An 18526-nucleotide genomic window follows, 5' to 3' on the forward strand; every position below is an offset into this window, starting at 1 on the left:
TGTGTGTGTGTGTGTGTGTGTGTGTGTGTGTGTGTGTGTGTGTGTGTGTGTGTGTGTGTGTGTGTGTGTGTGTACGTACATACATATGCCCACAACCTACCTATTCTTACAGATACTCATTGTTTCAGCCAACAATAGAGGCTGAAACAATGACTACATCTAAGGAGAATTTTACCAAAATACAAAGTCCTATTAAAAGCTAAGATTTTAAAAACTAAGTACATCATCATTATTTAATATTTAAAAAATAAATGTACTCAGAGGTTTATGAAGTACTGATGTTTCATACATGATCTCCACCTACAGATAGAAAAATAGCCAAAAAACAGGCAACCAGAACATGAGTGATAACGAGTGAGGAAACAGACAGTCTGAGCACAATGTTATCTAAGAGAAACGGAAGACGTATATAAAAAGGGTAGGTAGAACCTGGAGTTGTCAGCCTGAGCAAGAGTTGAAAGGATAATTTAAAACATCCTGAGAGTACAATATCAGTTACTAATTTGGGGGGGGGGGGGGCGAGGAAGGTCCTCTGAGTAAAAATAGAAGCATACTCTTAAAGAGATACATACTGTACCAGGTCTTGGATACGGGATGCGACCTTCATATTGTACCCATCGATGATCCACACTTTCTTTATGAGCATAAGGACCATTGAACGCAGCTCTGATATCAGCCATGCTGTACACACATACTGCAGAGCCCTTGAATACAGAGCTGAAAGAAAATAATCATATTTACATGGACTTAAACATATTTATAAAAGCATATTTATAAATTATATCTACATTACAGAACTGATCCAAAGTCCACTGAAGATAATATAATGATCCTCACTGACTCAGATTGGCTTCGTATATATCCCTATTCCTGATTGTTACTGTGGTTGAGTACTATTTACAATTTATGTACATTATGGATGGCAGAATCACAGAATAGTAGGCTGGAGGGAACCTTACGAGGTCACTTAGTCCCACGACTTCAAGGCAGAATCATTTCTGACTAAGCCATCCCAGTCAAGTGTCTCTTGAAAAATGTCTATAACCTCTCTGGATAGTCTCTTCCAATGCTTAATAACCATCACCCTACATTTCCCTTTCTGTAATTTAAGACCACTACTCCTTGTTCTGTCTTCTGTGGCCACAGAAATGAATCCATCTCCATCCTTCAGGTACTTGAAGCCTGCTACCAAATATCACTGACACCCCTATACGCCACCTCATCTTTAGTTCTCCAAACTAAATAATCCTAGTTATTTTAGACCACCCTAATAAATGTCCTGGATCTCTAATAATTTCTTGTCACTCTCCACTGAATTCTGGATTCAGAATTAATTAATTAATTAGCACTGGATTCTGCCTAATTTGTCCATATCTTTCTTGAATTGAGGAATCCTAAATGGGATACAGTACTCCAGTTGAGGCCTTACAAGTGCTATTAGAGCAGGAAAATCACTTCCCTTGATTTGGAAATGGCACTGCTATTAATACAGCCCAGTATACTATCAGCCTCTTTTTGCAACAAGATGACACTGTTAGCTTATACAGTATTGTAAGTTATCAGGTCAAAGGTTACCAGGCTATACTTAATATCACTGAGAAATACAATTTAAAGCTTTGCTCTGTTGGAGCCTAGGCTTGTCAAATCTGTGAACATCCTGGATGCATGTTTTAACCTAGGGATTGAAGGGATCTGGAGATAATGGGGCAATTGGCAGAGGTCCTGGATGATTGGAAAAGGGCAAATGTAGTGTCCATTTTTGAGAAAGGGAAGGAGGATCCAGGGAATTACAGACCCACCTCAATCCCTGGAAAAATCATGGAGCAGGTCCTCAAGAAATCGATTTTTAAGCACCTGGAGAAGGCGGTAATTAGGAAGAGTCAGCATGGATGCAACAAGAGCAAGTCATGCTTGACCAACCCCTTTGCCTTCTATGATGAGGTGAATGACTCTGTGAATGTGGGAAGAGTAGTGGACGTGATATACCTTGACTTTAGCGAGGCTTTTGGTATGACCTCACTCAACATTCACCTTCCCTGTGAAGACTGAGGTGAAAAAGGCACTGAGCACTTCAGCCTTTTCTGCATCCTGTGCCACTAGGTTGCCTCCCCCATTTTAGTAAGAGACCCAAAACCTTCCCTGATCTTCTTCTTCATACTGCCATATGTGCAGAAACCCTTCTTGTAACCCTTTATGTCCTTTGCTAATTGCAACCCCAATTGTACTTTGGCCTCCTGATTTCATCCCTTCATGTCTGAGAAGTATGTTTACACTCCTCTGTAGTTGTTAATCCAAGTTTCCAATACTTGTAAGCTTCCTTTTTGTGTTTTAGCTCACTGTAGAGTTCCCTGCTAAGCCAAGCTGGTCTTTTGCCATACTTTCTACTCTTCCTGTGCAAAAGGATGGCTCATTCCTGCACCCTCAGTAAGGTTTCCTTAAAATACAATCAGCTATCCCATACGCCTTTCCCCCCCAGACTGGTGTTTTAGAGGATCCTGCCCATCAGTTCCCTAAGCGAGTCAAAGTTGGCTTTTCTGATGTCCAGAGTCCATACTTTGGTGCTCTCCTTTCATCCTTTCCTTAGGATCATGAACTCAATCATCTCATGGTCACTGCTGCCCAAGTTGCCATCCACTACTACAATCCCCACCAATTTTTCCCTGTTTGTGAGCAGGAGGTCAAGAAGAGCATGGCCCCTAGTTGCCCTCTCTAACAGTAGCATCAGGAAGTTGTCCCCAACCCTCTCCAACAACTTCTGCTAGCTGTTTGAAGAAAGCCTCATCTATTTCATCCTCCTGGTCTGGTGGTCTACAGCACACATCCACCACAACTTCACCCTTGGTTCTGCTCTTTGCCTCTAACCCTGAGACTTTCAACATGCCTGTCTCCAGTTTTATTCTGGAGCTCTAAGAAAACATACAGCTCTTTTGCATAAAGCACAACTCCCCCTCCAGTTCTCTCCTGCCTATCCTTCTTGAACCTATCCATGACCACGCTCCAGTCACGTGAGCTCCCACCAAGTCTCTGTTATCCCAGTCACATCATAGTTTCACAATTGTTCGCTGACTTCCAATTCTTGTTTGTTTCTCAGCTCCTTTGATGAAGATAGTTTTATTAAATTACCCCATAGACTGTACTGTGGAGGTCCTCACAAGGGTATCTGTGCTACAGAATATACTATTTGCCTTAACAAGGAGAGGAGGAAGCGTTATTTTTCTACCACCTTCACCTGTAAATGAGGCTGTAGTACTATAACCCGTCTGTTATTGTAAATGACCTTCTGCTAGATGACTCTGAGATACAACCCTGTTTAATATACAAAGATATTCAAGATCACCCAACAGAGGGGAATGAAGGGGCTTCACAGGGAGGTGCTGAGTTCTCAGTCAAGATGTTCAAGAAGTTATGAATTTTGAAATTCAATTACATCATAAACTAGAAAAAATACATAATATTTTTGTGAAGTTTTCATTCTTGTTTTAAACTACCTTTTGAAGATCAGGCACCTATTTAGCTACCTAGAAAGAATATGGGAAACTAACTTCATGCACCTATTTTTGAAAGCATAAGTCATAATGATTAGCAGTCCAATTCTTGTTCAGACCAACTCCCTTTGACCTGAAGGCATTTTTCCCTTAATGAAGCTTTCAGGAGTGGATTTCAAGGGTGAATGTAACCCTACACATACCTTGAAGTGGTGAAGACTCCATACACTAGAGGGTTTCTCTCATCTCTTGTAGAAAGTAAGAATATATCTTCTGCAATAGGAAAAGTGTATTTTTATTAAATAGCCATTAAACACTTCCACATTCACCACCTTTTTATATGACACTTTGTAAACATACAATAAATCTTGACACTTCTTTGATTTTGAATTTTTGCCCAGCGAATTATACTAAAGTGCTGAGTTATTCTGACTATGAAAGGGCTGATTTCTACATGGAACCAGATGAATATCTCTCCAAAGGAAGAAAGGAGAGTAAAAATAATTCTGACTGAGCTTACACTTGATTTAAATCAGCAATAATTTTGTTAATGTCAATGCAGCTGCCAGTGCTGGGAAATGTGATGATAGATTGAGGCCCAAAACTGCCGTCAAGCAAAACAAATATATAAAATGGAGTCACAGAATAAAATCACAAAAGTTACTTCAACTTACGGAGCTCATCAAAATGTGTGTCTGCTCCCTCAGGCCCAGGTATTGAACACACCAGCCTTGCTTTAAGGAAAGTTGTCCACTTATTTATGAGGCTCCGCTGACCGCCCATATCATTCTAATTGAGAAAGACAGATAGTTTTGCTTAACAAACATTTGAGGAAAATAAAGGACTTTACCTAAATATCTGAAACTTCTAATGATGCCCTTTCAAGTCATTTTTATAACCATGCTTCTGGTCTTGTGTTAAATTCTGACCACACCTATATCATCATCTGTGTGCATGAATGCACACATGTGTTTGTCTATGTGCGCATGCATGCACATACATATAGCAGAATAAAGATTAAGGGGAAGAGTTTGACACAAACATTTCTCTAGAGAGAAAGGCTGAGGATAGCAGGTGCAGGACCTCCTGGAGTTAACGCTGTAGTGTGATTTGCTTTACAACTTCACTGTCATTTGTTTATAACCTTGTGACTTTTACCTTTTCAGCTGGAGTATGTGAGACTTGTTCTTCTACATTTATAGATTCACAGATTATCCCAAATGTGTTTGGGATGGCCAAATGTGTTTTGAGAGGCCCAGCGAGGGACCTGGGCATAGATCAATACAGTGCTGAGAAACCCCAATGGGGGACCAGTTGGTGGACTAGGGCCATGTGAAGGCCTGTGGACAGCCTCCCTACTACTACTATTATTATTATTATTATTATATTTCCATCAAGGTGTGGCAGACGAGAAGGCAAGATGCCTTAAGGGCTAAGCAGGGCACAGTTGCAGAGCCATCAGGGGGTATCACAGCCATCCCTGGTTATCCCAATGTGCTACACACAATCAAAATGATACAATCATAAAAATAAAGAAAAGTACATAAGCAGTACATAGCTCTGAGCTTTTCCTTCACTTGTCTGTTCTGATGACTCCAGCTCTGTATACCTATTAGTGTGCTAAATGGGTTGTTGGAGGATGCTGCAGACAGTCAAAAGACTTTTAAATAATTTCTAAGTAGCTGTGTGGAGGTTGGAGGGTTGTTGGGAAAGAAAAGATTGTTGGGAGTGAAATGAGAAAAACTGCCTAGGTTTTAGTCAGGTCCCGTCAGACAGTCTGCTGCTATTGTAGGCTGGAAAATACATCATAGAGACTATGACTCAGCCAAAGCGTTTAAGCAAGCGATTATCATGAAGCCCGTAAGTAGTCCCACCAGTTTCCTCAAGTTAAGGACAAGGCCAAGTACTTTCTGGATAGGGTTTTCAGCAAGTAATTGAAGATATGCAACATATTTCCATCAATTGAATAGGAACACACAAGGAGAAAGGGCAGTGTCATGTGGCTAGTAAACTCTTCACAGACTACTACAAAATGCTTCATGGCCCACAAAGTTTAAGTTTCTGGCACAGAAATTAGAGATGGAAAATAGCCTCTGCCTCATCTGGGTCATTCAATTCCAAGCATAGCTCCAGAGCCTCTCTTCCAGTAGCACCACCACTTGTAAAGGAAAGATCAAGAGTCAGAAAAAGAATGGGGCTCAGGGGAGACTTCAAGAAGGATTCTTTTTTTAAAAAAAAATATGCAGACAACACTGTACATCTCCATTCAATCCTACCTGGATAATACAGTTTCTGTGTTCCTGTAATGCCTGACTAGCTTCTTTGATGAAAAGCTGATTTTAACTGTCCAGAAAACAGAATGATAACATGATGAAGGTTGTGACTGCTCTATCTGCTGAGCCTAACTCATGATAAGAAGGTTTATGGCCTATGCATAAAATTGGAAGAATACTTTACTCCTGGATTTGCAGATAGCAACGGAGGCTCTTACTGCTTTTGAGACCTGTGCTTATCTAAATAAGTGGTGGTTTCCCCTCATGATGCAGACACCACCATGTTTCCTCTAGATGAAATTGTCAGCTCTAGAAGTTCGCTCGCAAGCATCAGCTACAGAAAAACATGGCTATTCTACCTGCTGATTGCAGTGTGTCAACGTGAGCGCATTAGTTCTGTGCTCTGTGAACAGCACAGGTATCTATCAACTTCCAATTTTAATGCAAAGCACTGGCTCTGCCCGACAAAGCTGTGCTCACTTTGGGAATACTGTTATTTCAGTAAATACCTCCCTTGTTCAGTCATCACCAAAGTTGAAATTCTAGCCCTGTTGAAATTAGCCAAGGCATTTTTGCTGGCAGTCCTTAGATTCTCCCACATGAGCATTAAAAGGTTCTGGTGTGGGATTCCCAATCCATCACAGCTCATCTTTACTGACCTCATAGTCTGTTCAAAGCATGCCTCAGTCAAATGTCTGCTAGAGATGGGGGTGATATATGGAAAGGTGACTATTAGCAGTCTCTCTTTTGTGGCCTACTTGATATAATATCTGACTGTATTTGATCACTGCTATAATAAGATGATAAAGTTCATAAATGCAGAGGCTGAGTAAACAGCTGACTTCTAAAAGGGGGGAACAAGAAGAGAAGAGAGTAAGGAAATGAGAGGAAAAAGATTAATAAAAGGAAGTCCAAGAAGGGGGGGGGCAGAAAACCCAGAGGAGGAAAGGATGCAGAACAAAAACAGTAAGTGGATTTTCATGTGGTGTAAATCTGCATTGTAGCACTAATTCCAATGATTCTACATAGATTTACAGCAGTTGAAAATATGACCCAGCATTCCTAAAGAGGCCTGGACCATGAAAAAAAATCTTGTCTGAAAGAAAGCAGTGGTAAGGATGCAGAAGAATAGCTACTGAAATATGAATAGCTTAGTTTTCCATTGTAAAAGTCATAGCCATCCTAACTGCAACGCACGAACAGTCCAAAGGTATCTGAAATCTTATCTCCGTAAGTATCACTGTCTATGGCTCCCAAACACACTGGATTAGTAGTGTTTACAATAAACTTTGTTACATTACAGAAAAAAGCACTTAAGGCTGCATATTTCTTTCTGTATATAAATAAAGATTTAATTAGCACTTACTGCTTTGTAATCTCACAAGCTGTAACAGATACCAATGCTTCCGCCTGAAATGCCTTCTAGAATATAAAGAAGTGACTGTAAGCTCTGTTACTCATGTGCGGCTGGGAGTTACAGGCAGCTTTAGATTAACTGCCAACTGGAAGCAGAAAGTTTAACTTGAGAGACTGTTATAGTAGGATTAAAATAAAAGACTGCACATAAATTAACTAAGGAATAAAGGAAAACATACCATTAAGATGTCTAAAGGGATTTAAATGGTGGAGTACATAAAGACATCCCAGCTATGTCTGTAACTATTAGAGTTGGTCAACGTAAATCAATAGAACATTTCTTCCTGTTTGAAAATGGAGTTTCATACAATCCAAATGCTTCGCTGGACTATGTTAACTTGACAAAAAATAGACCGACGTGTTCAAAATAATTATTTCAGTAGTTTCATTCTGAAAATCTTTTTTATTAATTTAAAATTTAAAATTTTAGCTTTTTGTTAAGTCTGAGAAGGCAATCAGATTTTGAGATTTCAGAATTTCCAGTGGAAAGGAACACCCAGTTGCCATGACTTCTGGTAACGGTTCAGCTATTTGAGGCAACAGTAAAATAAAGACAGGTGTGGTAGGAAGTAGAGATGCTTTCATAAAAATCAAGAAGGCATCCCAGTTAAAGGCCAAACTAAATTCAGACAAAAATTGATCAGAAACTTTTTTCAGTTCACAAGTCAAATTAGGTCAATTCTTTTCTGCCATCACATGAAGGTAAAATATATATGCTGGTAATGTAGCTACATCAAAACGCACAAATGCACATGCTGGAATCCATTAGACAGGAAAACAGATGGCAGTAAAACAAAACATCTGTATCTTGCAAATTCTAAATCATGTACTTGGGTTGTAAGTAAAGGTAACAAATTGAACATAAAACCAGAAAGCAGAATTTTTCGGAAATCAATCAGCACTGAAGATGTCAAGATGTGTGATTCATAAACCTTTAAAGATAGTAATTATCCTGAACAGCTGCTTAAATAATAAAAGAAGACAATAAGTGGAATTCAAAGAAGTACGCTATTAATTAGTGCCTGTGGCAAGTGATACAAAAAGACCATCCAAAGCGAATTTCTGGCATGAACAAAAGGAAATGCTGGAGGAGAAAGAAAAATGAGCTGGCACAGCAAAAAGTCCTGGAGTCCCTCTTGCATACGTAACCTGGCTAAGTGATGGATCCACCAAAAACAAATAAAATCCCAGGCAACAGAAAACTACACTATGTGGAAAGTATCCAGCAGACTTCAGTGATATTTTAGGCAGAATCTGCCAACATTCTGATCAATTAAATTATGGCTTGAAATTTATGGTTTCTTTGCAACTCTAATTATTGCTATTTTTAAATGTATTCTGGCAGTACCCAACTGTCTTAAGTACTGGCCACACACAGAGAAATACATGATCCCTTCCTCTTAGGGTTTAATTTCTAAGAGTCTTATCCATCTCAGTCCCAAAATATTGGTGAGTTTTTGGATCAGCTCTGGAGAAGGCAAACAACTTATAAAGGATGGATGAGAGAGAATCAAAAGGATTACACATATAAATAAGGAAAGATGGTCATCTGGTTTCTAAAATGCTTGGGTTTGAAATCTGCCACAAATCCCTCATATGACTGCAGGTAAGTCAACCTCTCTCTACATGTCTCAGCCTCCCATCTTCTAAACAAGGATAATAATTCTCTCTTGTCTATTTAGATTGGTGCTTAGTTACCTTTGGCCCATGGAGCCAGATCTGACCCATAGGCATAGGGCTTTGTTGGTGGTGGGGCTCCAGTGATGTCGGTTTCTCTTATGCTGCAGTCTAGGACAACAGCAACGGAGGGAGCTTTCCCCTAAACAAGTCATGGAGAAGTAGCGGTGGCAGGATGCTTCCCTATGACAAGTGGGGAGAAGCGGTGGCAGCTGTGGATGGGTCTTCTGACCCAAGTTGGGTCATTAAAGACCCATAGCCAGGAAGGGTTGCCAACTGATGATTGAAGTGGCAAGTCTTTGGGGCAAGAACTGAATCTCACTACAGGTCTCGACAGTGCTTGGCACAGAGCAAACCCAGACCTTGCAGGACCCTCCAGATACCACCTCCCTACTACTACCTATTTAATACTTCTCAAAATGGTTGGCATTATGCTGATGTAGTTTAGTCCCCTGTGTGTATCTGACAAAGCCCACTGCCTAGCCAATCTTGTTATCCAAGGGAGAACAAAGGTGTTTCTAAGCTATTGTAGGTGCAAAATGGAGGGAGGGTGGCTCATGCCACATCCTCCTGTTCTTTTATGTTTTAATTTGTTTTACTGGAATGCTGAAAGGGGCCAGCTCTGGGAAGTACACAGATGCATAGAAAGGATCCCTTCCCTAAACCTCACCACAAGCAAAGATGGGAGAGGCAACAGTAGTAAAAGGATGTGAAATAATTTGCCCAAGCTCACCTACCAGATAAACAGCTGGGTCAGGAATGAACCGGGGTGGGGGGGGGTGTTGTCCTAGCTCTAAGCCAGTGCCACATCCAGTGGACCAGGGCAGATTCTTTACTCACCTGAAGTTATGCAGCTTATCAAAAATGTGTAACAAGTAATGGTAGCTTTCCTAAATCAGTGGTTTTCAAACTGTGTTCCACAGACCTGTGGGGCTCCACAATAGATCAGCAGGGGTTCTGAAAAGAGACTGGGAGTAACAGTGGAGTGGCCCAGGAGACAGCGTGTTGCCACTGCTGGTCAGGGACACCTGACTCCATGCCAACTCACAGGATGGGGGAAGGGGTCTGTGGCAGAAAAAGTGATATGAAAGGACTTTAGGAAAATTGTAAAACACTCTTCTAGGCGAAAATTAATGTTTGGACCAGACCATTCCATGAGCACTAATAGCAAAGAATTAATTTTAGGATTGGGGCTAGATATAGAAGCTTAAAAGAAAACAAAGCCAAGAAAAAGGTCTATCCAAGCCTAAATAGTGCATTAGGTCACTGTGATTAGGGCACATCAATTCCTGTAGTTAAGAGGTCATGCAAGGAAGTGATATGACTAAAACCACAGAAGACCACCACTGACTTTCCCAGACCTGATGACCATAGCTGGGTCAACTGGGGACAGATTTCATAATGAGGGAGGCTTTAATTTATAACTTTAGATCTGTAGGAAGACACCTTAACTGTTATCATCAAAACATGCCAGTGTGGGAAGGCAATAGTTAAATTAGTATGGCAGATAAAGATGCATTCCTGGGTATTAATGTATCTTTATGTATTAAGATAACAGGTAAATAGGGCTGTACTCAGAGTGAAACCATAGCCAAAGGAAAAGCTAGAGGAATGCAGTCTGAGCAGACCACGTCAACTATTGAAATGCCCTTTGTCTGAACTATGCACGGGAAAGACTATTTTAGCTTCAAGCTCTTGCCCCTCTCACAGATTTACTGTTACCTCTTTCAAAGCTGTAATTTACTCACATGAGCTATGTACAATTATTTAGTCCCTTATGGAAAACTATGACTCTTATTTTAGAAAATATATTCACAACAAGTCCTGAGTTTCTACTGAATTGGTTTTGGATAGGCCCCAAATTGGAAAGTCTAACTATACAGTAAAAAAAAGCCCTTGGCATCTTTACAATGCATAGGAGAAAAACAGAGATGAGCAGACAAGGGTAAAGTGACAGAGATTACAACAGGGTGTGTGTTTGGGGAGGAATGTAGTGTGGTCACATAAGGAAGCTCTGACAACTCTGTTTTTGCCAGCATTAGGTAACATCTCAAGTACTGCACAGGGGCACAGTGCTATATCTTCAGTATTAATCAAATATATAAAAGACAACAGAAGATGGCAGAAATGGATCACTAGCAGTAGTACAAGTTGTTCCACGAAGGGAAAAGTATAAACACATTGTAAAATAATCATAGAATCATAGAAAGTTAGGGTTGAAAGGGACCTCAGGAGGTCATCTAGTCCAACTTCCTGATCAAAGCAGGACCATCCTCAACTAGATCATCCCAGCCAAAGCTTTGTTTAGCCAGGTCTTGAAAACCTGCAAGGATGGAGCTTCCCCCATCTCTGGGCAACCTGTTGCAGTGTTTTACTACACTCCTAGTGAGAAAATTCTGCCTAATATCTACCCTAAACTTCCCTTGCTGCAACTTCAGACTGTTGCTCCTTGTTCTGTTCTCTGCCACCACTGAGAACAGTACAACTCCATCCTCTTTCAATCCCCACTTCAAGTATTTGAAGGCTGTTATTAAATCCCCCCTCAGTCTCCTCTTCTCTAGACTAAATAAGGCCAGTTCCCTAAGTCTTTCCTCATAAGTCATATGACCCAACCCTCTCACCTGTGTTGGACTCCATATTCTTTCTCCAACAGGGGGTCTAACTATCCAATATCTCCACATCCTCTCTGTAATGGGTGGGGAGTGAAGTTTAAAACTGACCACAGTACTCCAGATGTGGCCTCACCAGTACTGAACAGAGGGAAATAATCACTTCCCTTGATCTGCTGGTAACACACCTACCAATGCAGCTCAGTATGCCATTAGCCTTTTGTTGAACCTCATGGGTGTATCCAGACGAGCACGCATGTGTCTCTTGCCCCACCTCAAACCCCCTTGCAGTCCTAATCCGGGTCTGGCAGGTGCACAGCAGGTCACAGCCAGGCAGCCCCCACTGCCAGACTGCTGCAGTGGGTAGAGGGTGCAGGGAACTCTCAGGGCTGCTTCAGCAGTCCAGCTGGTACAAGGGGTAGCGTCCCCAGGTACCAGTTGGCTGGGCCCCAGCTCCTGAGAACTAATAGCCCTGAACTACTTGCCAGGGCTGCTTTTTATACAGCTGAGGCCAGGTCAGAGCAGCTTTTTATACTGCTGGGGACAGCGTAGGTGCTGGCCCTGTGCTCTAGCTCCCCCTGGCGGCAGATACGGGATGAGCGAGGCAGTGTTATTTTGCCCCAAGTGGCACAATTTGCTCCACACCAAAGTGCATGTCCAAGCACATGCGCTGAAACAGAAAGCCCCGGCTCAAATTTGCACTGCTTCTACTTGAGCTGCTGCAAGCACACGTGCTTGCATGTGTGGATGTGCCCCATGAAATTTATTTTGGCCCAATTTGTGTAGGTAACACTGAATCCTAGCCCTACCCTCCAGCATCTACTACTCCCCGCAGCTTGGTGTCATCTGCAAACTTGCTGATGGTGCACTCTTGTTGATGAAGACTTTGAACAAAACTGTCCCCAGGACTGACCCCTGGGGCACTCCATTTGATACCGACTACCAACTAAACATTGAGCCAGTTTTCTATCCACCTTACAGTTCATTCATCCACCTCCTTAGCTTGCCTGCAAAAATGCTATAGGAGACCATATCAGCAGCCTTGCTAAAATTAAGGTACAGCACATTCACTGGTTTCCCTGCATCCACAGAGCCACTCACCTCATCAGAAAAGGCAATCAGGCTGCTCAGGAATGACTTGCCTCTAGTGAATCCATGCTGACTGTTCCTAATCACCCTTTTCTTCAAGTGCTTAGAAATGGATTTTTTGAAGGTCTTCTCCATGATTTTTCCATGGACTAAGGTGAGACTGACTGGTCTGTAGTTTCCAGGATCCTCCTCTTCCCCTTTCTTATATATAGGCACTATGCTTGCCTTTTTCCAATTATCCAGGACCTCTCCTGATCACTATGAGTTTTCAAAGATGATGGCCAGCCACTCTTCAAATCTCAACAGACTACTCCCTGAGCACCCTCGGCTGAATCCCATTTGGCCCCATGGACTTTTACATATCCAGCTTTTCTAAGTGGTCCCTAACCTGTTTCATCACTGAGGGCTTCTTACCTGTTCCCCAAACTGTGCTGCCCAGTGCAGTAGTATGGGAGCTGACCTTGCTTGTGAAGGAGGCAAAAAAGGCAATGAGCACTTCAGCCTTTTCTGCATCCTCCATCACAACATTGCCTCTCCAATTCAGTAAGGGACCCACACTTCCCTTGATCCTCCTCTTGCTGCTGACATACTTATAGAAACCATACTTGTTACCCTTCACATCCCTTGCTACCTCCAACTCTAATTGCATTTTGGCCTTCCTGATTTCATCCCCACATGCCCAAACAATGCTATCATATTGTTCCCTAGTTTTTTGTCCACGTTTCCACTTCTTATAAACTTCCTTTTTGTGATTTAATTTATTGAAGAGTTCCCTGCTAAGCCAAGCTGGCCTTCTGCCATACTTTCTAGTCTTCCTGCGCATTGGGATGGTTTGTTCCTGCATTCTCAGTAAGGCTTCTTTAAAGTACAGCTAGCTGTCCTAGACTCCTCTCCTCCTCAGACTGGCTTCCTGTGGAATCCTACCCATGAATTCCCACAGTGAGTCAAAGTTTGGTTTTCTAAAGTCCAAGGTCTTTACCCTACTGATCTCCATCCTTCCTTTCCTCAGGATCCTGGACTCAATCAACCCATGGTCACTGCTGCCCAAGTTGCCATCTACTATTAAATTCCCCTTCAATTCATCCACTTGTGAGCAGCAGGTAGAGAAGAGCATGGCCCCAAGTTGGCTGCTCCAGCAATTCCACCATGAAGTTGTCCCTAATACAAACTTCACAAACCTAGATTGCCTGCACACTGCTGTATTGCCCTCCCAGCAGATGTCAGCGTGATTGAAGTCCCCCATGGGAACCAGGGCATATGATCAGGAAACTTCAAAATAACAACACCTATGCAACTCTGTCATTGAATCTTAGCTCTAACATCCAGCTTTATACCAAAATATTATATTATTTCATATTTGATAGAAGGATGCCATTCATTCCATCTACAAGATTCCTCTAATCTCACCATTGTTTTTTCCCCCTCCTCAGAAAGTAAGGACTTATACACAGTGAAAAAGCAAGGTAAAATCCAACCTCAGGTAGTCTCCAGGAGAAACTCCATATACTAGTGTCCAAGCTCTATCCGTTAATCCTCAGTAATGTGTCACCTCTAAGTTATTTCTATGCTTTTCTCCCATCTGCTTTCTTCCAAGTCCCTGACATGTGGTGTTGCAGCAGCCACACCAGGGAGAGCCCTGATGATCAGGGTAGGTAGTTGTAGCAAGACTGGTCATAGCCTGGTAAAGTCAGGAGACTACACTAACCTACCTGTAGGTGAAGGAACGTGGGAGCCAGAGAAGCTCACCATGCTGCTGTGTTGATTTATTAGCTTGTGCTTCCTGCAGCTCTGGGGATGCACAGAAACTGATGTCACACTGCCACACTGTAGTGGCGAATGAATTGTGAATGCTGTTAATTTATTTTTATTGATGGATAACTGATTAAATGATGGTGATTTACTTACCTGTGTTACATTGAAAACCCATTCCATTCGGGAAAAGACACTCCATTAATTTATTCCAGAAATGGGGATAGTTTTTTCTTGAGTGAGGACATCTCAGTGGTAGCTGGAATTCACCTGACAACGCAGCTGAGGTGTTTGATTCATGATACAATGTACTTGATGCCAGTTTGGAATCTCTGGGTAACCAACTGTAGATGGTGGGGTTACAGAGCTGTCATCGTTAGCCCAGCAGTTGGCATGTGGGCAGGGTGTAGGGGAAGAGGAGGTCCCAGGAGAACACACAACTATACGAGTACACCCAGGCAGGCACTTGTATCATCTTGGACCCTCCTTTTTTTTTTTTTTTTTTTTTTTAAAGACCAATGGCATAGCAGGTCAGTTGAGGGCAGTCTCCCAGGCCCTCAGATGATCAGCACGTATCCATCCAGGTGACAGTGTGACAGGTGTAAACAAACCTGGACCAATACATAGCTCCCAACACTCTACTTGAGTATATCCATTTACCACTGCTTTCCTCTCTGACTTTGGTTTACTAAACAACACATTATCCAGTTATATCCATTTGACCATTAACACTTGGACTTAATAATGATATTGGTTTCCTTACTAATAACAACATTAGTAGAGATTCCAAGCAAGCTGAAGACAGTGGCAATGGGGTGAAGACTTGTTTCATATTAAATCAAATGCTTTATTACATTTCAAGTATACTCTGTGCTTCATCCCACTGTTTCTGATTGGCCTTTACCTATCCATGTATTTTATTGTTTGGTTTCTAATATATAATTAAGATAAATTACACACTGTAAATACATAAAACCTATTCAAATGGCAGATGCAAAAAAGATCGGTACATTATAAAATGCAACATATTTGTTCATGAGGCCATGGGAAAGTCCAGTGATCAGATGCGTTATGAAATGTAATTCAAGGCTGAATGGGAAATGTGTTTTTCAAGTAGTTAGAGTGTGAACTGTGTTTCTGAAGTGTCTTAAAGACAAGGGCAAAACACTCCTGAGGTGTGCTTGTTTCTCATCTAGCCACAAGCTGACCTCAGCAATCATGTAGATTTGGAGCATGAACGCACAAGATGAAGGTGTAGACAAAAACCTTACAATGTCTTTGGGCCAGTCAGAATGAAATATTACTATACAACAAGGTTAGTAACAACCTTCTCAACAAGCAATAACCACACCTGAGCCACAGGCTTAGTTAGGTCATAAAGCTTCTAAATATGCAAAAATACAACATTTCCTATTTGTTAATTCTTTTAAGATCTGATCTAAAGCCCCCTGGAGTTATTTGCTTTGCCTCAGTCCATATATGTGTATAAAATCTATGTTCCGATTAATTTGGAAATTTTTAATATACTAGGCAAATTGTTACAGCTATTTGTCACTGAAGTCTGTCTGGTGGCCAAAAAGATTTTCACAAATGCTGTAGTGGCATTTTAAGAAACTGGTTTGTAAAGTTATAGCTTGCATGGACTGGCATTATCCAATTTCTTCTTCCTTGCTAGGGCTCAGTAAATCTAATTACAAAAGAAGAATCATTCTACAGAAGCACAACTTAACATTTTTTTGCTTCAGCTACAAATCATGAAATTTCACAAAAGCTCCTTATTGTATCATTAAAACACCCATCAGGGACTAAAAATGACACAGGGCTTTCTATATTCATGTCTGTAACAGTGCCAACAAAACAAGGCTATACTGAAAAACCTGAGAAACTCAGCCAAATATTTCATAATCCATTAGAGTGAGAAACAAATGTTGTGTAGAATTTGTTTCCTCTCTTGGCTCTGTCCAAGACATTAGACCTTAAAATGACATAATTCTGGTGAGCATCTGTTTTTCTACATCATCTGAAAGTTTTTAATCACTAATGAACACTAGAGACCCTGCTGCTAAAACATGTAAGAAAGGGTGTTGCAAGGATGTTTAGCTTGCAAACCAGAACATATCTGGAGTGTGATATTGTTCCTAATTTTATTTTCAAATAAACAAAATAAAAACACTCCACACTCAGCAGTGTGTCCAGAAAAGATGAGAAAATCAGAATGATACATGCAGTATTATCCATAACTCTCGCAAAGGAATGGATAGGCTACTTACAAAACGGCGTAAGAAATTTCTAATTTCAATACCCATAACAAAAGCTAGAAATAACTTCAATCCCTTGAATACAAGGGTTGCTTTCTCCCTGCATGAGTACAAATAGTCTTAAAGTAGCTGGAAGGAACAGGAGCCATGGCCCTTGACTCTTCCCTGGCCTATAGAGCTGGGAGCAAACTGCACTACACCAAGGTACAGTAGAGTGTCTGTGTGTGCTCTTTCTCTTTCTGGAGCACCAAGAGAGAGTATGTTTCACTGAGCTACCCCGAGAACATGCAGTGTAACAGAGATGGCTCTGTCTAAATACCCTAATGTAGCGCAGAAAGAAAGAAAAACCCCTCAAGGATAGTTTGGATACTTTGAGCTCAGCAGTTCTATTTAGAACAATAGCCACAGGCAGGCATTCATATCTACTGGTAAGAATTTCTTTGAAATTTGGATTTTTCTCTAAAATTCTTACTGGTAGAAAACACCTAAGAACTGAAGTGTAAATGCATCCAGCCCTGTGGCTAGAAAGCTACACAGCTAAGCTGTCTAGTCCTGGAGTGGCCCAGGACTTTTCCCTGGGCCACTCCAGCCTTTAAAAGGTGCCCTGTCATCTCCCCTGCCTGAGAAGAAGGCGGGTTGTCAACAGGCAGCCCCTTTGTTGGGTATCAGGCGCCCAGTGCTGTTCTCTCTCTTGGAGGGAGGGAGGGAGGGAAGGAGGAAGAACAGAGGAGTGCTCCACAGCTATGAGAGGTGGACAGCTGTTGTGCTGAGAGGAAGGAGATCTTTCTTGTCCGTATCCAACCTAATTTCTTGTGCAAGAGCCAGTTGTCTTTCACAAGAAATCCCTTGAACAGTTGTATGTTCTCCCTTTTGTGCTTGGAAAAAAGGCTTTTGTAACACCTAGTCATGGCCAACGAAAACTAGCGTGTAATGAACACTTAGAAAATCAAGGGAAGAAATACTTCTCTTGCCTGTTAAGGTCTCCTGGGAACTAGTCTTAGATGCTAAACACACATATAGTAACTGCTGTAATATATCACTGAGCTTCTAAAATAATCCTATAATGACCGCAATGACAGCACTGAAAGGATGAGATTGTGTACACCGTTTGTTATGTTACAATATAAAGAAGTTGGTATGTATCATCGGAAAAACATGTTGAAGCTACCTTTGGAAAGAAACTCTTACATCGCTAGTGCCGGAAGCACATTGCTTCAGCATGCCAAAGTCTGCTGAGGTTTCCAAGAGCTATGAGGGCACAGTTCCAGGGCCTGGCTTTGGCCTATAAGGCCCTCAACTGCTTTCTCCCTTACACTTGATCTCCATGCCCAAGGTCATTGGAGAGCAACCACCAGTATGTTGAGTTTGCTTGGCAAAATCATGTGGAAGGTTGCTTCAGCAGGTGTCCTTTGCTTTAGAACTTCCTCCCCCTTGAGGCCCACCAGACCCCAAGCCTGGATACCTTTTGAAAGCACTGCAAGACCTTCCTTTTTGGACAGACATTTAGCAAGTAAGGTTCAACTGGGATATTGTTTAGCAGGTTTTTGTTTTATATCATAAAAACATAGAGAAGTAAGGCTGGAAGGGACCTCCAAAGGTCATCTAATCCAAACCTCTGTCTGAAGAGGGACCATCCCTTTCCAAACCATCCAACATTTTTGTTAAGCTAGAAGTGCTGCTGAAGGGTGGATCAACCTCCAGCTCTCATAGTTGCTGGGACTCTCAACAGAGGGGCAGCAAATAAGGCAGTTTCCAAATAGTTTGCTGGGAGCAAGAGGAAGAAGGGGAAGAGGAAGAGAAGGTACCAAATCCTGATCCAGAAAGGTAAATGAGCCAGGGCTACCTGTGTGTTTGGCTTGCTGAGTGTTTGTTTAGTAGGCTGTGTGGTTGGGTGTAAGAGAGGGGCAGGAAGAGAGAGGTGGCAGGTTTAAGAGACACAGAGAGATAGCTGGAGGACACTGCCAATGCCA

General features: G+C 41.7%; 1 protein-coding gene across 2 annotated transcripts in view; it reads right to left on the minus strand.

The window, feature by feature from the left end:
• The window catches only part of SEMA3D (semaphorin 3D), a 199383-nt gene that overhangs the window by 41120 nt on the left and 139737 nt on the right, over window positions 1-18526 (minus strand). For both annotated transcript variants that reach the window (XM_019543653.1, XM_019543652.1), the window contains 3 exons: window positions 4160-4274; window positions 3689-3758; window positions 573-717 (listed from right to left, as the gene is read on the minus strand). In XM_019543653.1, coding sequence (XP_019399198.1) covers window positions 573-717; window positions 3689-3758; window positions 4160-4274 — 330 coding nt within the window. The remainder of the gene's footprint in view (window positions 1-572; window positions 718-3688; window positions 3759-4159; window positions 4275-18526) is intronic.

This window comes from Crocodylus porosus, unplaced genomic scaffold, assembly GCF_001723895.1.
Source record: "Crocodylus porosus isolate Cpor-Errol unplaced genomic scaffold, CroPor_comp1, whole genome shotgun sequence".
Taxonomy (NCBI): domain Eukaryota; kingdom Metazoa; phylum Chordata; order Crocodylia; family Crocodylidae; genus Crocodylus; species Crocodylus porosus.